General features: G+C 40.2%; 1 protein-coding gene across 3 annotated transcripts in view; it reads right to left on the bottom strand.

Moving 5' to 3' along the window:
* NEK7 (NIMA related kinase 7) overlaps positions 1 to 23,400 on the bottom strand; it is a 136,482-nt gene that overhangs the window by 16,166 nt on the left and 96,916 nt on the right. For all 3 annotated transcript variants that reach the window (XM_068541856.1, XM_068541854.1, XM_068541855.1), the window contains 2 exons: positions 11,855 to 11,949; positions 7,607 to 7,720 (listed from right to left, as the gene is read on the bottom strand). In XM_068541856.1, the coding sequence (XP_068397957.1) occupies positions 7,607 to 7,720; positions 11,855 to 11,949 (209 nt within the window). The remainder of the gene's footprint in view (positions 1 to 7,606; positions 7,721 to 11,854; positions 11,950 to 23,400) is intronic.

Genomic DNA, 23,400 nt, shown 5'->3' with positions numbered 1-23,400 from the left:
GATATACTTCCAAACATTATTTGTGCCATATAATACAATGTCCCTCATTTAAATATTCTTGGGACAGTGTATTAGGAATAGTCTTCTAGCACCAATTTAAATAACAATGGTTAATTTCCAGTAAGAACCCCAGGAAATTTATATAGTTGTATTAAAATTCGTGAAGGTAGCAACTATAAAATAGAACTATTTAGACTGGTCAAATGAATAAAAAGTTTAACTTCAAAATATGCAAAAATAATCTGTACCTGGCACTTGCATTTTTTTTTCTTATTTATATAAAGTAGCTCTTTTATGGAGCTAAAAGAAAGGTCATGTTTTTTGTTACTGACTCAACTTCCTTAAAAAACTTCTTTAAGCATATTCTGAATTGAAATATAAACAGAAATTACCTGTAAATATGAGGCTAAAAAGCCAGTTATAATTTTTAAGGCTTCCACTTAGTACTTTCCTTTCCTTTCCTTAAGGGTAAACATTTGGGAAATGAAGCATTAATAAAATTACAACAAACCATGACATTTTTTGTTTAGCATGTCATGGATCGACACTTCTGATACCTTATTTGAAATACATGTAGTAGTTTTCACATATTCTAATACGTAAAAATCATTCTTACCCTTCCGCGCAAGTTCCTTATTCTTTCCCTTCAGTGTGGCGTGGCCCACGAGCTGCGGCCAGGCCAGGCAGAGGAGTGCTCTGAGGGAGCTGCGACCCTGCCTCTCTGCCCAAGACACACTGCCCCCGGGAAGGGGCACCCAGGTGACATGGTGCGTTGAGGGTGGGGACAGAAAAGAGGGCACTGAAGAGCCCACGAGCCTGGGGTAGAACTCACTCACACAAAACCTGAGAGTCTCCTTCAGGCTGCTTCCTTTGCTCTTGCAGCACAAGCAGTGGATGTCGTGAGGGGTGCCCTGGAGTCTAGTATTCGCTCTGTTACTTCTGGGTCTCTGTCTGCTCACGTGTAAAATGGGAATAATGCTGCAGACCTTCCTTCCTTAACAAGAAACTTCTTACGTGGGTGAAAGAGAACGGTGATTTCAGAAGTTGAAAAAATTTAGGTATTCCAATTTTATTTAAAGCCATGTAAATATATACTCTACAATAGTTACTCTACAATAACCTATAAATATCTGAAATCAGTTTAGTTCAACTAAAAATTCACCATTATTATTTTGTTATTCATATATAATCAAGCATAGAAAGGATCAAGCTTTTTAATCCTTATATTTTTAAATACTCCGGAAAAATCGATACTTACCTAGTCTCAAGAATAATGAAAATGTCACGATGAGGTATCACCTCATACTGGTCAGAATGGCATCATCAAAAAGTCCACAGATAACAAATGCTGGAGAGGGTGTGGAGAAAAGGGAACCCTCCTACACTGTTGGTGGGAATGTACATTGGTGCAGCCACTATGGAGAACAGTATGGAGGTTCCTTAAAAAACCAAAAATAGAACTACCATATGATCCAGCAATCCCACTCCTGTGCATATATCCGCAAGAGACAAAAAGTCTAATTCAAAAAGCTACATGCACCCCAATGTTCATAGCAGCACTATTTACAACAGCCAAGACATGGAAGCAACCTAAATGTCCATCGACAGATGAACAGATAAAGAAGGAGTGGTATGCATATACAATGGAATATTACTCAGCCATAAAAAAGAATGAAATAATCCCATTTGTGCTAACATGGATGGACCTGGAGATTATCATACTAAGTGAAGTAAGTCAGACAGAGAAAGACAAATATTATACGTCACTTCTATGTGGAATCTAAAAAATAATACAAATGAATCTATATACAAAACAGAAACGGAATCACAGACAGAGAAAACAAACGTACGGTCACCAAAAGGGAGAGGGAGGAAGGGGAAGGAGGGATAAACTAGGAGTTTGGGATTAACAGGTACAAACTATTATACATAAAATAGGTAAAAAAACAAGGACCCATTGTATAGCACAGGGAACTATATTCAATATCTGGTAATAACCTACAATGGAAAATAATGTGAAAAATATATATGTGTATAACTGAATCACTTTGCTGTACACCTGAAACACAATGTTGTAAATCAAGTACACTTCAATTAAAAAAAAAAAAAAGAATAATGAAAATGATGCTGGAAATTCTCATGCATTTGAGTGAAGTGGTGGGGAAGACTTTGCCAGTGTGCACCACTGAACTATTCCTGGGAAAACCCCTCCCTCCTGCCTTCCATTTCTCTAACTTAAAAAACATAAAAAAGGAGGAGGGGGAACTGTGGCATTGTCTAAGAAAGGAAGAAATCATAATGGAAGTAATAAAGTAAAAAAAAAAAAAAAAAAAAATTGTTATTTAATAACATGAAAGAAAAAAGATGATCATTTTGGAGGCGAATGTTTATGAGATTTCATCCATTCTCCATTAGTTCTTTAGATGTGACCTCTTAGGTTGATATTTTATAGGATAATTGCATATTCGAGAAGTAGCTCCATTAACTAACTGAGTTTTAATAGTAACTGATATTTTTCTATCTGTGGGCTGGAGGTATAAAGCCACAAAACAAACAGAAATTTAATGTACAACAAGAGAGGCATTAAATAATGTGAAAACTGATTAATGGTTTAATAATTTTCATTCCAATCCTATATTTTGGTTTCCTCACCTATAAAAGAAGTAGTAAGACCTACTAAATTATCAAGTTTTCAAAAATGTAATTACAAGGTAAGCACAAGTACTGTGTCCTAAAATAGTCTGTCACTTATAATAAATGTAAAATTACTACTAAAGAGATAAGCATTTGCCGTAATAGTTCAGATCCACAAGCACTGCCATCATAACACTGTCCACTTTGTTAGAAAGCTTCAACCACCTCACCAATGTTTTACAGGCACTTAAGTTTCTTTTTCACTCCAAGTATGGTTTTCAAATCTTCAGTTTATCTCTCCCTACTCTGTTTTCTCAGCCCGAGGACACTCTTCTTCTCTCTACTCGTTTCCATTTTTCACTTTCAGCTGCAAACTCTTTACTCAACTTCTCAGAGCTTCCTTCCAATCTGCTGAGGCAAAACTCTCTTCAACCTTTCCTGTGTCTTCTCTATGTATGCTAGGATTTTTTAATTAAAAAAAAAAAATTAAAGACACAAATCTGTATTTCACATTGTGTTAGTGCTCAGATTTTCAGATATCTGCTAAAAAGAACTAACTCAGTAGAGAACCACACTTTACACTTTCTATAATATAAATGCTTTTCAATAAACTATTCACTATTTTTGAAAATTTAGATTCTCCTGAGATAAAGCAGTGAACAACAGTGAAAATGCACAATGCTGATGATTACTCCCAGTGTGTCCCAAGTAAATTAAATATAGAAAGTGAAGGGAAAAAAATCTATTTGCCTTATTTCCTAGTAATGGACATTGGACATTCCAGATATGATGTTGCTTGCTTATAAGAATGAAAAAAATCATAGAGCAGGTAATATCAATAAAAGGAAACATCATACCTCTGACCTGTCTTTTGAGTAATTTTCTTCCTCACTGCATAGAGAGTTCTGTAAGAACATTCACTCATTCAATTGACATTAACTGGTTCATTCATTCTTTTCATTTATTCCTTTAATCTCACTCTCTCATTCGCTCAATTGATTGATCAATCAATCAATCAATCACTGAACCTTTTTTAGTGTGCCAGGCCCTGGAGACACACAGATAAAAAGCAGTTACAGGAGCCAGACAGTCTGGAGTGGGGAGTCACATGTGCAAAGAAGACGTGGTACATATACACAACGGAATACGACTCAGCCAGAACAAAGGAAGAAATTCTGCCATTTGCAACAAGATGGGTGGACTTGGAGGGTATTATGCTAAGTGAAGTTAAGTCAGACAGAGAAAGGCAAACACTGTACATCATCACTTATAGGTGGAATCTAAAAAAGAAAACAAACGTGGCTATAACAAAAAAGAAACAAACTCACAGATACAGAGAACAAGCCAGTGGTTTACCAGTGGGGAAGGGGGGAGGGACAAAAGGGGATTAAGAGGCACAAACTACTATGCATAAAATAAGTAAGCTACAAGGATATATTGCACAGCACAGGGAATATAGCCAATATTTTATAATACTTTTACATGGAGTATAACCTTTAAAAACTGTGGATCACTACGTTGTACACCTGAAACTTATATAATACCGTAAATCAACTCTACCTCAATGAAGAAAGAAACAATTATAATGCAGTGTGGCTGCCAAGGGAGGAGGCTTTGAGGGGTGGAGAAAGGGGAGCAGGATAACTTTATGCAGGAGATGACGGCCATGGTTTGTTCTCGAGGCAATGAGTTTGCCCGATAAAGACCAGGGCAAGGAGCATTGCAACGCAAGGAAACAGCACCCACAGAAAGACGGAAACTCATGGGCCTTCTAGTAGCACCTGCATGGGCAGAGTTCAGGAAAGAAGAGAGTACACTGCGGTCAGAACGCCAGAAGAGCTCAGCCCAGACCAGACTACGAGGGGCCGTGGGAATTACAACTCCTTGGACATAGCAAATGTCCCATAAATGTCTGCTTCACTGATGTTAATTTCTTAATCACCAACAATACTAAGTTTAATTAAAACTAAGAGGTATCTCAGGGAAAATATCTACCTTTTTTTTTTTTTTTTTGACCCAATATTTTTATTGTTAAGTACAGTAATTCCCTATTGCTACATGGATGAGATCACTACTAGAAAAGGAAAGAATACTGAACACCAAAAGTCATAAAAAAAGATACTTTAGTCAGCTACAAATATATATACGTTCCTAATATCATTCATGTGCAGCTGAGATAATTCAGTTTGGAATCCTGAACTGTACATAATAACAACAGCATAATTCAAAAGGAAATATCTCTGACATACAGGTTTATGTTTCCAAAGGATACTATTTCTCAGCTTTGGTTTTTAATGCTTAAGTGTATCTATGTCTTAGATCATAAGAAATTTAAAAATCCCAAGCTCTTGAACTCTGAGCTGTTCTAAATGGAATGACTGTATCTGGAAATAAACCTTGTAGAGCTCCTCAGGATTCTGATCAATCGAGGCTGGCTGGCAGGCAGGCCTTTCATTCTCATGAAATGCTCCCTGTGTGTCCTCTTTGGGCGGGAGCCTTAAAAATTTAGCAGTAGCTAAATCAACTTGGTAAGCTTTCAAATAGATATTTGGTGGGAAATTAATTTGCTTAAAATGTTTAGTTTTCCAACAGATACAGAGTCTGTTAGCATTTGAGCTATAAAATTGACACCTAATGGATTGGTCTTTTAACTAAAAGTTCACTGTTGAAAAACTTTATACTTCACTTTTCATTGTTTCCTAAATTTTGCCATACTAAAAAAGCTAAATGGCAATTTGGACTTTTTAAAGATCTAAAAAGCCTACTATATAAAGGAATAATAAGATGCCGTTAATGTATGGCAGCATGAAGTCTGTTCATGTTTTTTGCTACCATAAATTCTGTATAATTATTTTCCAAACAACTTGAGTTCCTACTTAAGGAGAGAAAATATTTATTAGCACATCTGCATTTCAAAGCTCTTATTCTGAGAACTTTTCTACATAACTGAACAGATTAAAGTAAGATCATTAGTCTGTATTTTTTATATCTCATTTCTTCAGCAAGAATTAGTTTCCCTGTTTACCTACGCATTACAGCTTTCAGTTTTATCATCGTGCAACAGCAAATTTTACCAATCGGAGAGACCGTGCTATCTTTTTTGGAAAGTACGTCATATAACATGTTTTGCTTTATATCTCTCTTCAAAACTGGTAACTATATAGAGTGAAGTAAAAAGGTGTAATCTATTTTCCTTTCCCAACCATAAGGCCTTCTTCTATCTGGGCCAGACTTTGATACTTGCCCCTTGGCTGAGAATCCGCAAATCCAACTTCACACTTAGCTGCAGTGAAGTAGCCCTGCAGGCAGGCCGACTTCAACGAACCACTAGTGGTATCATCATTAAAATCCTGCTGAAGGTCACCATGGCAACCGCCTGCTGAGGCTTCACTGCTGCACTCGGCATCTCCTAATCAGCTACCATGTGAAATGCAAATTCAGACAGTCTGAAAATTAGTCAAGAAGAATAGGGGATGAGGATGCAGATATGTGAAATATTCATGCGCTTCGTGGAAAAAAGAAGACAGCATGAATGACACAACAAAGGACGGCCCCTGACATTCTCGCTATCATTTTGCATGACTATTCACACCCTACTGTATTTCCAGGCCGAGAGTTCTGAAGTTGGCTTTGTGAAGTGCCGTATTTATATTCTATACCCAAGATAGTAATTAAAAATGGCTAACATAATAGCATTAACATCAAATAAAGATAATACTTCTCAATTACCACCACTGCCTTGTAAGAGTTTGTTCTAATTACCTGAATACCAATGCTGTGAAACAAAAAAACCAAGCGTCATTGATTATCAGTATCAAAACTATTAGGAAAAAATAAAAAGGTACTTTCAACATCCTAGGACCACAAATGCCTTACATATGGTAAAAATTCTTTAGAGGTATTTATTATTCAAGTTACATGGACTCACTCTTCCTTATATAAAATTGGAACCGACTGCATTCATTTCACATAGAAAGAGTGACAAGACCACCTAAAAGGTGAACATTATAATTGTTTCATATTTTTCCTTTGCCCCTTTCCATTTTCCTTGGGCAAAACCTCTGCTGCTCACGAGCAGGTGAGATGTCCTAAAACTGTGGTTTCTCTGGGTGGGTCCCCAGTGAGCTTTCCAAAAAGAGTTATGTGAACACACTTAGTTAACCTGAGGCACTGCTATTCTGCATATCTCCTCCTTAAATACAGGTAAAATCATGATGCATTAGGCAAAAATGGGAGATGTTTTGTTCAGTGAAACACTGGATGTTGGGTGGAGCCCAAACAACTCATTTCAACGGGTTCCCAAAGCAAGCAAGGATCCAGCTCAGATCTTAACAAGGTAAAGTCTTCTAAGATTTTCAGTTCTACCCAGTGTACTCTGTACCACATCTACAGCGATAACCACAAGCGTTTCCTACAGGAATCTGACTGCAGCAGTGAGGTGGGGATGGGGCAGATCTTGTCAAAGTAAAAGGAGGGAGGGTAAAGCTGAGAGAATAAGGCTGAGAAGCACGCAGCTGAGAGATGTTTGCTTCCAATCTGGGAAGACATGGGCTGGAGGGAGGAAGTGGTGCCAGAAGAGAAAGTTACAACTGTGTGCTGCTCTGAGACCATGGGCATGAGGAGGAACCCTGTTAAGAGGGGCCACTGGACACGCTGGTCGCCCAGAGCCTGGCTTCGGCATTAATTCTGCCCTCTGCCGTGCTCAGGAGGCTGTAGTCAGCCACTGTTCCCATCCCACGTAGGAAGTGGCCAATGTCACACCACATGCTGCGCTGTGTTCCCCTCCACGTGATGAACTAACTGTGGTCAACGGTCTAACAGCCAAGCCTCCGAGAGAAGGAAGACGGAATGAAGGTGCTCTTTCTGCCATTTGTACTTGTCATTTGTATCAATGGATAAAAGAAGATTCTGTAATAAAATGCAAACGTCAGCAAAATGAACAACGTGAACGCATGACTGAAAAATGACTTACCTCCTCTGAATAGTGATCTGAAGGAAGAGGTGGGTAGTCACACTGCTCTATCTTCTTACACAGCGAGTACAAGTTCATTTTGTCGCCATAGAAAGGGCTCTGTAACGCAGCCATCTGTAAAATGCTCCCAATGAAACTGATACAGTTACATGGTAACTTTAAGGGAGATTTCATCAAGTATATTACACTGGGGGGGATAATTACAAATACTTTAAATAAAGTTCTCTAGGCATTTTGTGTTTCATGAATACCCTTTTCAGAGAATTATTAAGTCCTAAAAAGTCTTACTTCAATTTTTGGTTATTATTTTCAACATTTAAACTTCCCTAAAAGGGAGAAATGGTTAGCATATAATTATTTATACACATACACACATATGCAGTATGAAACAGTATTAGAAGAATAACAAAATAACTTAAGACTCTAAATACAGTGCTATAGGAACAACTAGTATATCTCATGACTAGACAGACATCAATGGTATGTATCAACCATGTAATGGTCACAATACAACAAAAATGAAACTGAAGTTAATTAAAACTGAATTATAACCTAGCCATGGCTTGGGGAACAGAACACACAGCAGTTTATTTCACACGGCGGTTTCTGTAGGAAAAGGTTATTTTGAGATAAAAAATGTCTTCTCAGTCTGAATGTTATAACTGATCCTCAACTAGTTCACAATGAATTAGAACTGCTTTTCTTTTTTGATGATGTCTCGAAAACACGAAATGTGCTCAAAAGCCCTAGGAGTCATGGCCGTTCCTTCAAGGCATCCAAATGAGATTTTTATGCAGAAAAAAAAAAAAACAAAAAAAAAAACGACTCAAAGAATGAATGCCTTTAAAAAAGACATTATTGAATTTAACTTTATTTTAAGACCAGGTTCTAACTTGACCTGATTTCAGGTGTGAGCAAGGACTGCGGTTAGCAGGGTTACAAACTAAAAATTCCATTGAAAATGTTCGCCTCCTCAATCCTTGAACTGTGGGCGCGAGACTACAACACAGGGTACGACGCTGCCCCCAAGTCAGTCACCCTTTTCTACATGTGCTAATAAGTTTGATTTTGGAAGGACAATGTGTACATTCCCCAGACAGGCCGGGCGTGCGTGCAACACGCTGGGCCGAGCAGTGCTCCTCGGCGGGGCGGGCGTCGGCGGGGACGCATGAGCTGCGAACGGCTCTCATCTGTCTGGGCCGCTGCGGGCAGAGCTTAACTCCTTCCCGGCCTGGACCGCGGGGCTTTTGGGGGGGGGGAAGCAGAGCGCAGAGCCGCCCGGCAGCCCTTTCCTAGACCTCCTGCAAAACCACCTTAGGAACAGGTGTTCCCCACGAAGAGAAGAAACTCCCAAACAAGGTGCATGTCCCTAGACATATAAATTTCCACTCCATTTGAGAGGAAATTTCTAGAAGAGGGGCTACAATAATAATTACATGTTTTGTTGAAATGCGAGGACACTTGATGATAAAACACAATCTTTAAAATGCCCCCCTTGAAAAATAGACTGTGTGTATAAACTATCGTCTCTCCGTGTTTGCCAAAACCCTAAGTAAACGTCCGTATATTCATTAGCATGTGCCAGGAGTTCATTACAGTACTTTTGTCTCAATACTGCAGTGTTAAAAAAAAAAAAAAAAAAATCTGAATGTCCCCTAAGGAGTTAAACAGGAATAGTATATTTTCATGCATCTCCTGCTTTGACAGATGAAAAATGTCAACTGTCCTGTTTTTATTTTCAAGCTTTTGCACTATTCATCTGGTTCATTAGTGCATCTCGGTGCTGCCCCTGACAGCTGCTCGCCCTCTCCTCCCAGCAGCTGAATTTTTCAGGCTAATTTGATCCTCCACACTGAGACGATCGCTAGAATGATTGACTTGCTCCCTGACCTCCAGGGTCCGACTTCCCTGATTAGTATTCTGGGGGTGCTGGAGGGACGAAAGCCCACTGTCTGTCTTTGGGGCTGGTGGCAGCTCTCTTTTTTTTTTTTGAACTGTAAGCCACCAACCTACAACCCTGGAAGGATGCAATTGCTGCACTGAACAATAAAGGAAATGTGTAAAACCTACTTTTCCATGTAAAGGTCCGTGTCGCAAAAGCACAGCATCTTGATTTTAATTACTAAAGTCTACTTTGTTGCATATCAATTAAAACTGTACTGCTAGTTTTTTTTTTTTTTTTTTTTTTGAGGTTTCAGGAATATTTGAAAGTCTAATTTTCTGAGTTTAAAATACGTTTTCAAAAAAGGCTTCCCACTCCTTCGTTGTGAATGATAAATTCTTAGTGGGATACAATATAAAATATCGATGTGATGCTATGGCCAATTGTTTAAAGCTAAACTACTGGGCATTTTTATTGACATTCTATTAAAACATAACCAGAAGGAGATAACAGCATCAAGGTAAATTAAATCCTTAGAAAAATTCTAGTTCTTCCCAATCACCTGCATGGAGCAATTGAGAAAATGTGCCGAGCTGAAAACTAATGTTACCATGTTAAATACTGTAACTCAAAACCATCCACGACACATAACACGCATGAATGGAGGAGTGTCCAAAGAAACAATTTTTATTTTGGTGTTCAAGTATACATAAAAATGGGACACTGCCTCTCAAAGGCAAATCCAGAATGTGAAGAATTATTTCAGTTTTGACATGGGAGTCTGCCGGTCCTATAAGAATTAGCAAACTTCCCAAAAAATGCTTATTACCTCAACTGAACTTTTTCTTTTTCATTGCTAAATTTAATCTCTTTAGTGGAAACCAATTTGCTGTTTACTTTTAGGTGTATAAAGGGAAAACGGTGCTTTGGTAATATTACTAGACTATGGCCTGAAGGAATCTAAGGTCACCTAAACAGGTATAAAATATTTTAAAATGTACAAAGTGCCTTTTAAACTTTACAATAACTTAATATAATCAAATCAGTGCAACACTGTTCCAACCTATTAACAGAATATAATATAGTAAGCATAAATCTCTTTTAATCTCATGTGAATACATACAAACATGTACTTTGTTCTATCACTAATTCTTAACTTTTCTTAATAAAAATTACCCTAAGGATGTTCTTTAAGAACATTTTTAAAATCTCTTTCTTTTTAAGTGGTCATTAGTTTATTTAGTAGGAAGAACAAAATAAACAATCTCAGGTTCCTTAATTTAAGGAAATTTGAACCTGCAATCTGTAAAATAATAGTTAAAGATTATGATACACATTTTAAAAAACCTTCTGCTGCTCTACTTCCAAGTAAAGGTGGAACAATTAAAATAGATGATCTCATCATATATTTCATTTAAAGTCAGGAAGACAAGAGACATAAAATAAAGAGTAAGAAATACACTGGTTTCTATCTATCCAGTTCAGATTTCCTTTGTGTATCTTAAAATATGAAAATGATTCAATGTATTATTTTCCTTCATTTTATTTTATTAAAAGAGTTACCGAGATGTAGGCTAATTTTTAGTTAACAGCTTTGACTGAAAGCCTACATTCCTAGGAAAATTACCATTCAATTAAAGAAGTAAATTACAGAAGTCCCTAGCTTGAGTGTTCTCTGATACCATTACTATACAACATGAATAGAAACTGCGCTCATAGCATGCTTTCTTCTATTCACCCAAGCTGTCGCACTGCAATGCTCGTTAGAGGATCTATCTACGTGATTCCATCTTCCTTTGATAAATTATCACCAGTAGAACAGGTGAGAGAGAGTATTTCACTGAGCTTTACCAATACAAACCGTTACTCACGGAAACTAAGTGATAACCTGGAAGAATTATCTGTTTACAAACTATCCTTAAAGCTAAATTAATCTACATAAAAGTGAAAAAAAAAATGTGACAAAGCTATTTACTATGCTTTCATATTTTACATCCATTCTATTATATCTATCCTGTTATGCATGGGCAACAGTTTTTTTTTTTAATAGCTGTTCAAATGTATATTTTTATAAATAAGATTATACAGCAACATTATATTAACATAAAAAACATTTAAGAAATAAAACTCCCATCAAAAGGAAACAATTTAAAATTATATTAGAGGAAGTAAATGTGTAGAAATGTATAGTTACTAAATTTCATTATAAAAACAGTTACTAAGTCAATGAATTAACTTCCTCATAATTAAAAAGCTAATTCTTAAGCACCACCCAGAAAAAAATAACTATATACTATTAGGATAGGGGAAATGTATTCCAGTAAGTAAAATCACTTCAGTATATGGAATTTATCACCATTACCTACCTCATACAGTAGACAGCCAAGGGACCAGATGTCAGATTTGAAGTTGTACCCATTTTCATGTATTCTCTCTGGAGACATGTAATAAGGTGTACCCACTGCGGAAAGAAACCAAATAAAACAAGAGAAGGATAAAAATGAAGATGCCGCTGTGCTAAGAAATTACATCCAAAATTCCAGATTTAAAATGTCATCAAAATAATTCATTAGGATCAGAAAATCGTTCTGGGGAATACTCAAAACTTTTAAATTTCCTCTTTCCTCCCTGATCCTTGAACAGCATGTTTACAACTATCCCACATTAAAAAGGGTGTGGTGGGTTACACTTTATTTCCTGTCGATCAATTCAGGGAGAATCTAGGGGGCATAACTAAAGAAAGAGAAAGGAATTCCAACATGAAAATCTACTCAGTGACTCAGATTGGTTTCATTTCTTGATATTTTTAAACATGGCTTGTATATCCCAAATAATTAAACATGCTGATATAATAATTTTAAAATAAATAGCAATACCTAACAACTGAGTACGTATAAATAAATCATACGTACTAACTTTTACAGAAACATCCCCTAGAACATTGTTGTGACTCTTAAAATTACAAATGATATAATCATTAACCTTCAGTACCTTACTTTCTCCCACTTTAGAAAGAATAAAACAGACTTTTGTACATCAAAGGGTTATATAATAACATACGTGAAAGGTCACTGACATCTCTGAAAAAATGTCTGAGACTATTACTACTGAGAACTTCATAGAGACAAGATACTCTGGATAATTTTGGGGTTCGCTTGTTTTGATGTGTGAGTACACTTTTCGGTTTTTTATGACCATTTTAGAAAATGTGAACATGATATAATGAATGCTAATATAATACATTTAATTTAAAATTTATTAAATATCGTAAAATAAGTAAGACATATACATTATATTTTGAAGGGTAAAAAACATCGAAGTGACTTCGGAAGTGAATATCTTTTAAGTCTCAAACTTAGGTGGCTATTATTTCACCATTATTTGCCTAAGGCTTTTTGCCAAACAGAAAATCAAAGTTTGAGAACAATATTTAGAAATTTTACTTGCTTGAGGCAACAGCTACCAAAACTATGCTGCTGCTCACAGAGAAAAGCACATTCTCCTTCTTCTACTAATTTTTAAGTACTCCCTAGGAGTTTACAGTAAATCTAATGAGAGTGTAACTCAGAATGCTGAACAGCGGCGTTTAGTCAGAGGCAACAAGAGGCGGCACATCAACAGTCAAAGCATCATGCTCAAAGACATCACCCTCTTCTTCCAAAAGAAGGAAGTTATAACCTGACGGTCGTGTGTGGAAACTATGCTGGGCTAAAAGCTGAAAACATCAGGAACCATCTATTCACAAGAAATCCTATCCATACTGGAATCCATTTTTCCTAGTAATGGATGGTCCTAGTCAGAATGGATGAAAGGGAGGTATTTACAGAAGTGAAGAAGTGAAAAAAAGAGTATGCAAACAGGAGGATAAAAGAAATTTAAAGTATGAAGTATTCGGACGTGATATTAGAGGCAAACTTTAAGAAATAAATGATTTAATTGCAGCATTTCCTTTGAAGACAAGTTAAGTTTGCCAATTTCTCTCAGGATGAGAAAAGCCAAGAAACTTTTAGAAATGGCTAGGTTTAAAGAATCTGTATTATTATCGAGTCAGATAAACACAAGCTCTGCAGCTTTGGGCGCTGTGGCCCCTTCCACTTGTAGTTTTCACAAGCGACACCAACTGTGGGCATACTGAACGCTCTCCGTTCAAGGGGGGAGGGGTACAGCTGGAATAATAAATGGCTCTGTACAGGCTCCCGGTTGCAGGACGTGAAGCCAGTGACTGGCAGTGAGGGATGTGCAGAGAGAGGCTTCACGGAATCCACAGGGGGCGACTGAAAACACTGAGGCTTGAAGGTTCAGAGTTTACCAAAAGCAAAGGTAATTTTAACCAGTAGCTCTGGGAAACCTGCTGATACGTTAGGGGTTTGATGTGAGTGTGAAAGATTGATGAGAGGGAAAAAGAAGAACAAATGCTTGCATTTTACAGAGATTAGCCCCGGCATCACACCTTAACTGCCACACAGACCCAACGCACGGCCAGCCCGAGAGCCAAGGAGGCAGAGAAGCGGGATGATTAGGAATCCCACTAAACTAAACCTAAAACCTGAAAAACTGCAAGGTACAGAAGAGCCTCTTAGGGAGCTGCTGGAGGTCATTACCAACAGTTACACACAGAGTTAACGCTGCGGCTCTAAACCCAGACGAGGGTTCTCCTTCATATTACCAGCAACCAGCGTCTTTATACTAAATACGCATGTTCTGGTATTTCAATTATGTGTATCTTGCGTATATAATAAAATGGAAATCTGAGTATGCTAGTCACCTCTCTGACCGACACATCATGTCCAAAAGCGTCATTAAGTGGGAAGGGAGAAAGTCTGCCTCCTGCACTGCGGTTACTGATGGGTCAGACTCTCATCACTAAGCGCTGAGCCCGGGTGCGAGAGGGAGGCCCCCCCCCCCCCCGCCTCTCCGACCTGCCCCCGCAGGGCGCCCCCGTCCTGCACGCCGACACTGAGCACAGGCTGGGCCCCTGCCCATGAAGGGTCCATCCTCGCCCGTCTCTAGCGGGCAGAGAGCCGCAAAGTTTAAGTGCCCAGGAAAATGTGAAATGCGTGTAAATGCAGTGAGACGTTCTCCACATTTCAAACTTAATGAATACATGATTATTTCCTAAAAACCTTTTTTTCTAAAATTCATGACAGCTGTGTGTATTAGTGCTGTTGCCTCAAGAATGTGGTGACTTCCTAACACCTGTACAAGACAAGGGGGAGGCGCAGAGTGACACGATTAGACACGTAAACGACCGCACAAAGTACTGTGCGCTGAGGCGCCTCAGACGGCAGGACGCATGATTCCACTGATCCTTCCAGAATGCGTGGCTGGAGGCAAACGGGAAGATGTTTCACTACAGCAGATACTTAGGTCATTTTAACCTCCTGACAAGAGTAAAAGTGAGTAAGAAATGGATGACAACATTACAAAACACAGGAAGTCTGATACTAGAGGAAAATTGTTAACAACTGAAAATGCTATCTGACCCGTCTTTAAAATATAATAAGACAGTCATTCAAATATTAAAAAAAAATTCATTACGTTAATTGACTTATTCTAGCTATATGAGAAAAGTTTTACATGGGAAGTACTCTATTAACAATAAACACATCCTAAAATGTATCCTTAACAAAATGAAGACTGATTTTCGCCAAGTTCTACAATATGTTTAAGAAAGCCAAAAAATTCTGTTAACATGCTATTATAGAATAAACTAATTAATAACTTTCATTTCATCAGAGTAAGTTACATACAGCATTTTTTCAATAGTTTATAAACATTTAGCAATTTCTGCAAAGAGCTGAATGAGAAAAAATAACAGAACCACTGAAGCACCTTTTTATATGGTTAGATTTGGGTTGCTATTTTTTTGTTTTGTTTTGTTTTGTTTTTTAAGTAAGGGAGGAAAGGAAAAATCATTCAAAGGTCAGGAAATCTGTTTCACATGTTACCTTTGCCACCAACTAACTAGGACCACTTAACTTCTCTTTTTATTACTTTCCTCATCTGTAAGGTGCAGTGATGAAGAAGATGAGATCGTTTCTGAGATCCCTTTGCTCTCAAATTCTCCAGCACTCATAAAAACCCTGCAAACACCCATACAGAAAGTGAAGTGGAAAAAAGTAATATATTCCTGTTTTAAACTATTACCTAGGACAGTTGACCGAAATGTTTTACGTCAGAGGGTACAAACAAGCAAATTCAGTTTAGAAATGTTGCTTCTTTCTCTCAGAACAAACTGCAGAAAAGAAAGCTTTGAACATTCCTTGCTGGGGGAACTGAAAGGACACTATTCATCTTAAACCTCAATTTGATTTAAACACACACACACACACACACACACACACACACACGAACACACGAACACATACAACTTCAGGAAATAGGAATTAATTTTCATTTTTTCCTTCATACTCTTAAGCCAGCCCAGAAATTACGTTGGCAGACTTCATGGAGAGAGGCCAAATTTACTTAATTGTAAGGAGTATTATCTGAGGTCAGTACAGAATGGCCGAGTGGTAGATCAATATTTCTTCTACAAAAGACATTTATTAAATAAATTTTTCATCTTTCAAGTGTAACCGATAACATTTAAAAGCCCAGAAAATTTTCTAGTTACTGTTTCTCTGCTCCAGGCACTGTGTTAAAAGGATCACATGTGTTATCTTGCTGAGCTTTTAACACTGTTTATCAGGGCCCACATTGTTCTAGGTGCTGGGAAGACAGAAGTAAACAGGCTGAGACCTTGTCTTCATGGGGCTCACTGGCTAGTGAAATGGGGGCTATTATGAGGTAGTTTGTAAATTAATTTATTTTATTTTATTTATTTTAGTTTTGGCTGCATTGGGTCTCCGTTGCTGCGCGCGGGCTTTAGTTGCGGCGAGCGGGGCCTACTCTTGGTTGCAGTGCGTGAGTTTCTCATTGTTGTGGCTTCTCTTGTTGCGGAGCACAGGCTCTAGGTGCCCGGGCTTCAGTAGCTGTGGCTCGTGGGCTCAGCAGTTGTGGCTCGTGGGCTCTAGAGAGCACAGGCTCAGTAGTCGTGGCGCACGGGCTTAGCTGCTCTGCGGCATGTGGGATCTTCCCGGACCAGGGCTCGAACCCGTGACCCCTGCATTGGCAGGTGGATTCTTAACCACTGCGCCACCGGGGAAGCCCCCAAGAGGTAGTTTAATGAGATGTTACTACTATTATCTTGCTGTAGAGAGGACGCATATGGAAGTCAGGTAATTTGCCAAAGATCACAAAGCTAGTAAGGTATGGATGTAGAATTCAAGCCAGGTCGTTCTGTCCCTTGCATTTAAACAGTTATTTCATTAAAATTGACGACTGTGAAATAAGACCGGGAAAAAAAAATCTGTATCTTTCCAAATTAAGCAGCAGAGAACTCTTGGACAAGTCTCAGCATGTACACACCAAAGGCCAGGAGTGAGGGTCAGGGTTCAGTGCTTCTCTGCAGCTACTCTGTTTCAAACAGATACTGTTATGGTAGCTGAGAGGTTAAACAGGCACAGTTTACAATTAGATAATAGCTTCTTCCCAGCCTGATTATTTAAGTCAAGGAAGGACTGCAAGTTAAAAATAAATCAGTGAAAGTAGTCTTTAATACTGACCAGGCATATGCTGCCTTTAAGGCTCCAAACCACGCTGAACTATGATGGGGTACACGCCAAGGAAAGACCCACAGAGAGGTGCTAGGGAAGGTGTGGGAAGGACAAGCACGTGACCGCAGGTGGCACCTGGCACCAAAAATGGAACTGCTTTAATGCCTGGTTCAAGAACACTAATTTTCCACGTTGTAATCAGAGGATATAGCACACTTGGAAATAGTGTGGGGAGCATGAATTGTACACTCAAGAGACCCCAGTGTGAAAATTCTGATGCTGGTGGAACGACGGCCATGCGGTTACTCAGCTGGCAACATTACAAAATCAGAGAACCACTGTCTCATTTTGAAAGGGAAAGAGGAGTTCAAGCAACCCTGTAACGCAAACAACAACGACAACAACAACACAATTTCCCCCCAAGAGGTTTCAAGTATTTGTCCAGCACAAGGACCAGTATCAGAGCACCCTAGCCAGCTCTTTGTAAAAATCTACTCCATCCTCAGGAGGTACAACAAGCATATATAATAACTAAATCACACACGTACATGCAAAAAGAAAACTATCTTTGCTCTTCCGGGAGACATTAAGAAAGCAAGTAAAATGCCATATTAGAACATGATTAAGCTGTTTTTTGTTTTTTTTTTTCTCCTTTTCACTAGAGCAAGCCATCAGACAGGAAACACTTCATTGTAAATAATAAATGCAACTTTGATGCAAACAGATTTGCTTGAATAGCAGATAACTACCCTTAATTACTTACATATACCTTTGGAGTACATAATGTGCTTATATTTTACGGCAGTGTAATTTTTCTAATTAAGTTTTGTTAAAATTACTTTCTATCTCTTCCTATGTTTCTGTCCATGAGGAAGCAAGGCACTCAAAAGTAAGACTGGTACAAAGGAGAGACGACCCTTGAGGATTAAATAAGCTTTTGTAAATAATTAAAAAAAAAAAAAAAAAAAAAAGAACTGTTAGTAAACTAATAGTAATGATAGAAAAGGACTTGCTTTCAAAACTTACATGAATGCAAGTGTGGTATTTTCTCCCTTGAAAAGTAAACACATATCACTGATGAAAGTCTATAATTAAAAATGGGAAATTTTAACGTTAAGACATCTGTCTAAAAAAGCAGTGCTTAACTTCAGTACCGTGAACTTCCGTTAAAACCTCTGACCTTTAAAGCACGCCACCTTACGGGGCTTTAGAGGAGGACACCAAAGCCTCTCCAGCCGTCGGGGCGACCAGTCCGGGGAGGCGGGCAGCACTTTGGCCCCTGGTGCTACGCCGTGAACGTCACATCACACGGCAAAGGGACCTGAAGCTAGGGAGACTACCCTGGCCTGTCCGTGACATTTGCAAGGGCAGGGGTAGGGGAGATTCCAAGTGTGAGAGGGTCTCCACCTGCCACTGCGGGACTTGAAGATGGAGGAAGGAGGGAGAAGCCAATGAGGGCAGCTTCAGAAGGTGAGACGCAGCCTCGGGAGGACACAGGAAGGAAAAAGGGGCCTGGGGCCGGCAACACCGAAGACCTGGGTTCTGCCAACAACCCGGATAAGTCTCCCCACGAAGCTCCGGAAAAAAGTGCAATTCTGCAGACGCCCTGATGTTAGCCGGGTGAGAGCCATGTTGGAATTCTGACCTACAGAACTGCAAAAATAATAAATCTCTGTTGTTTTAAGCCACTGCATTTGTGGGAATCTGTTAGGGCAGCAATAGGAAAGCAATACAAATGCACTGACGATTCACGCGTCACGCGGGCCAATTCCACGTGCCGAGCCAGCCACAGGCCAAGAACTCCACAGGAGACACTTGTGGTCTAAAGCATCCTCGACCTCTACGAGTTCACTGGACAGTCTGGGGATGGGATGAGGTACATTCTTTGAGGGTTTTTTTTTTTGCGGGGGGGGGGGGGTGGGGGCGGGTAGAAGCCAATACATTTACCATAAGAAGAATAAAAGAATAAAATGATGATCTTTTATCATTTAAAAGAGCTCTGGTTTTTCACTAACTGATAAGGACCCTAAACCAGGTAATCACAACCACTTTAAAGATTTGAATTAGAGATGCAGAAGAGAAAGCAGTTCATGTGCTACATGGCACTCAGTCCGCAGCTGGTGTTTGAAGTTTGGTAAGTAATCATTTTTATTATAAATGTTTTAAGTTGGCCAAAATAAGGTCCCTATCACAAGTACGTTCAGGAGGGAAAATTACAGATTTATTGATCAAGAGAAAACTCACCAGGGATCAATACTCTAGCACACCTCATGAATCATTCTGGATTTAAAAATAATCTCTCTGCTCAGAATCTCCTAATTCAGAATGATGGACACTCCCTAAGGCTATCCATGGCTCCCTCTTCCTTCCCCCCAGCCACACAATCCCATCAAGAGAGCTAATTACCCTTCAGGTGCAATAGCTACAAATACATCACAAAAATAAACAAGGAGAGAAGGAGTACAGACCACATAAACAAATGAATGAGGTATTTTTCCTTCATCTCATGGACAATGAAGGGCGACAATGCTCACCTCCACTGTTTCCGGTTCTCCTCTTCCTGAACACCTGGGAGAATTATTCATCCACTCCTTTAAGATGGATGCGGCCATGAGACTTGTCGTAGCCAATAAAATACGAATGGGAATTAATGTGTTACACTCAAGTAGAAAGATTTAACTAAGAGCCAGTAAGTGATTCTCCATGATCTCTTCATCTCATGAAGATCACACAAGACTGAAGCCCCCTGAAATGCCAAGTGACCACCTGGAGGGAGGGCGGCCACCGGGACCCACACGGGGCCCACAGCTGATTCCGGGTGACCAGAGAAATAATACGCTTCAGTGCTAAGCAACTAAGCGCTGTTACTGTTTCTTCCTGCGGCATAATCTAACCTATACTTACTGATATATTTAGTTAAATCCATATCCATCCTTTGATGTGTAGCCTGTCTCTAATTCATTTGATCAGTATGCACTGAGCATCTATTATGTGCAATGCCCTCTCCTACACATCTGAGATACATCAGAGAACCAAAAACATGAAGATCCCGGTCCTCATGAAGCTTCCATATGGCTGAGGCAGAAAGACAGAAAGTACTAAGCATAATAAGTAAGTAACACAGCATATTCAAAGATACGAAGTCCTAAGAAAAACAGAAAAAGGAAAACAGGATAAGGATCAGGAATTCTAGGGACGGTGTGGGAGTGGGGTCAGGTTCAGTATTAAATAGAGTGTGCTCAGTAATCCCCACCCTACCCCCTACACAACATGAAGGAACAGAGGAGAAAATGTGCTTTAAAACTGCTTGCAAATAATAAATGCTGTGCACATATTCATTGCTACGTTTGCTGTTGATATTTAGTAGCCGTGGACGATTCCTCTGGGTCATTATTACAGGAAATTAGGGCAGTTTGATATGGTTTGACCAACAATCATATATTTGGACGATTTTAAAATAATCCAAGGTGACATGAGAAAAATTACACCTTGATTGCCATGTTCCTACTTCACAGGTTTTGGTGAAGTTTTTAGTTTTCAGTCTAGAAGAGCCACTTCCTCAGAAATATCAGCCCCAGTTGCTGGTAGACAGAATGGTTGTGAAGAAAGACTTCCGTCCTGTTTACTTCTGAGTCTTGGGCATGCAGAACAGTCAAGTGCAGGATGGGGGCAAATTGCACTTTCACCTGTAGGCCCCTCAGCTATGTGCACAGCGGGATAAGGTAACCCCGATGGAGGTAAGTAACATCAAGTCGGAAAACAGTGGCAGAGTCAGGGAAAACGCCACAAGGTCCGCATACAGCAAAAACATACGGTGCCGGGTGGGAGAGGGACCGCAGACTAGGGAAGCTCGCCTCACTGGTTTCCAGGTGCAAAGCCCGTTCGCCTCCTGTGCCTCAGTCTCCTGGGCTCTAGAAGGGGAACAGTTTGCATCCATGGCTCACGTCGGCCTGCGAGGACCTCAGGGAGCTGAACGGCTGCAAACTGTATGGAACAATCAGGCACATTACTCCCCACCTCCAGGAGCACTGGCAACTCTGTAAATGACTGCACTACGCACTACGTCTGACCGACCGAACTGGCCAGAGAGCAGGACAGGAGAAGGTCTACAAGGAGAAGGTAGAAAAATGGGAATCTGTCTTTAAGTAAATGGAACAGCATGAAAGTACTGTAAACACAGACTAATGTTCTCCCAGTTCCAGGTTATCACCCATTAATGAGTTGGGAAATCAATTTACTGGGTTGCAAATACCATTATTTTTAGTAACACAAAATAGAACAGACAGCGTCAGAAGGCACTGCAGTTACAGCAGAGAACACTGTCGCATGGAACTTGTGCTTCAGTTATACGCAGTTAGGTCCCCATGGGGATCACGGTGTTGCTGGGGCAGGGGGCGAGTGGGGGGGACTGTCAAGAAGTCTGACGGCCCCGTATCTAGACGATCAAAAAGCTTGACTCCAGAGAGAGGAGGAGGAGTCCTCATCACAAATTTTAAAGATATATGTAGATATAGATATAGATACATGCACGTAACACATTTTCTAACATCTGTTACATTTGTAAGATTGATAAACAATATGAAAGAAAACAGCAAAGCTTACACCTAGGAATATGTGTAATCCTACAATGAGTCTCCCAGCCACATCCTCTGTCCCAATCAATACAAAAATGCTAAATGAAGATCTGACTTAACGTAAGTGCATGTAGAAAACAAAAGGGGAAGGGGACAAAAGCCAAAGAACCTTCCAGGGCTCAGATCAGACAGGGATAAACTTGGTGCTCGCTAGGCTGAGGAGCACAAATGAGGTAGCTCTGGGCAGCACATACTAAGAGGCCGTCTAGGAGCCGAAGAAGAAACTACCAGGACAGAGAAGGCCCCGAGGAGAGCAGGCAACAGGGCGTGATGACCCCCAGGAAGACGGAGGCTCGTGGCTCGGTCCTCACACAAATCAGACTATGTGGTTGTCCTCGTGCCAGCCCTGCAAAGCTGGCCCTGTGCTCGGAATAAGGTGTGAACCCCCCTCGTGGGGCTGAGGCCCTCCTGCACCCTGACCCCGCAAACCTCCTGCAGGAGAGCACGCCCTGCAGCAGCCCCTTGTCTGAACTGCTGCTGGTCAGCCTGGGACGTTACTCTCCGGGGACCCAGTATAGCCGGCTCTTCTGCATCCTCCTCATCCCAGGTCAAACACCACCTCCCGGCAGGGGCTCGCCCTTTCTGAAGTGCTCCCTCCGCTAGTCACTCCCTGCACAGACGAACAGATCATCTTATTCCTTTGTTTCCTTGTTTATTATCTGTTCCCTCCCACCACCAGGTGAGAGCCATGCAGACAAGCACTTGACCTGTTCGGGCTACGTTCCTATGCCCTGGAATAGCACCTGTGTCTTTGAATGAATCAGTTCAGGTATTTCAACAGAATAAATAAATTTCACATGACTTCCCTCTCCTCTCCTCCCCACACCACTGTCATGTTAACATCAGCAACTTAACATTTATACAGCAACTTACAGTGTTCAGAAAACATGTTTGGGGGCTTCCCTGGTGGCGCAGTGGTTGAGAATCTGCCTGCCAATGTAGGGGACACGGGTTCGAGCCCTGGTCTGGGAAGATCCCACATGCCGTGGAACAACTGGGCCCACGAGCCACAACTACTGAGCCTGCGCGTCTGGAGCCTGTGCTCCGCAACAAGAGAGGCCGCGACAGTGAGAGGCCCACACACCGCGATGAAGAGTGGCCCCCACTTGCCACAACTAGAGAAAGCCCTCACATAGAAACGAAGACACAGCACAGCCAAAAAATAAAATAAAATAAATAAATAAATAAATAAATAAGTCAGGAGCTCTTTAAAAAAAAAAAAAAAAAGAAAACATGTTTGCGTTCATTTTATCATTAGGTTAGGGGCTGCTTGACATAGGATGGTTATTACCCACATTTCCATTTTTTAGAAACCAGGAAACTGAACCTGAGAAAAGTGAATGAAGGGCTTGATCAGGGTCCTACAGAAGAATGGGCAGGTAAATCCAGGTGTCCTCCGTTCTGTCTCACGTTCAGAACAAGGCAAGAGGAAAAGCACGGCGGACATCATGAGGGAGGTGGGTAGCCAAAGACGGGAGTGGGCCAGCAGACACCGACCTAGAGGACCCCAAACGCGAAGCCAAGGACTTTTCACGATATTCTTTAGGCCACAGGGAACAGTCAAAGATTTGGAGGAAGTAACATGATCAGATAATGTCTTTGGGGAAGGAATATTACAAACAAGGGAGGATACTTTCCTAGTCCAAACACGAAGCTGTTGTGGATTAAGGAGGACAGGAC

Source organism: Eschrichtius robustus, chromosome 3 (genome assembly GCF_028021215.1).
Source record: "Eschrichtius robustus isolate mEscRob2 chromosome 3, mEscRob2.pri, whole genome shotgun sequence".
Taxonomy (NCBI): Eukaryota; Metazoa; Chordata; class Mammalia; order Artiodactyla; family Eschrichtiidae; genus Eschrichtius; species Eschrichtius robustus.
The sequence above is the reverse complement of the archived record's forward strand: the minus strand, read 5'-3'. Positions and strand labels throughout refer to the sequence as shown.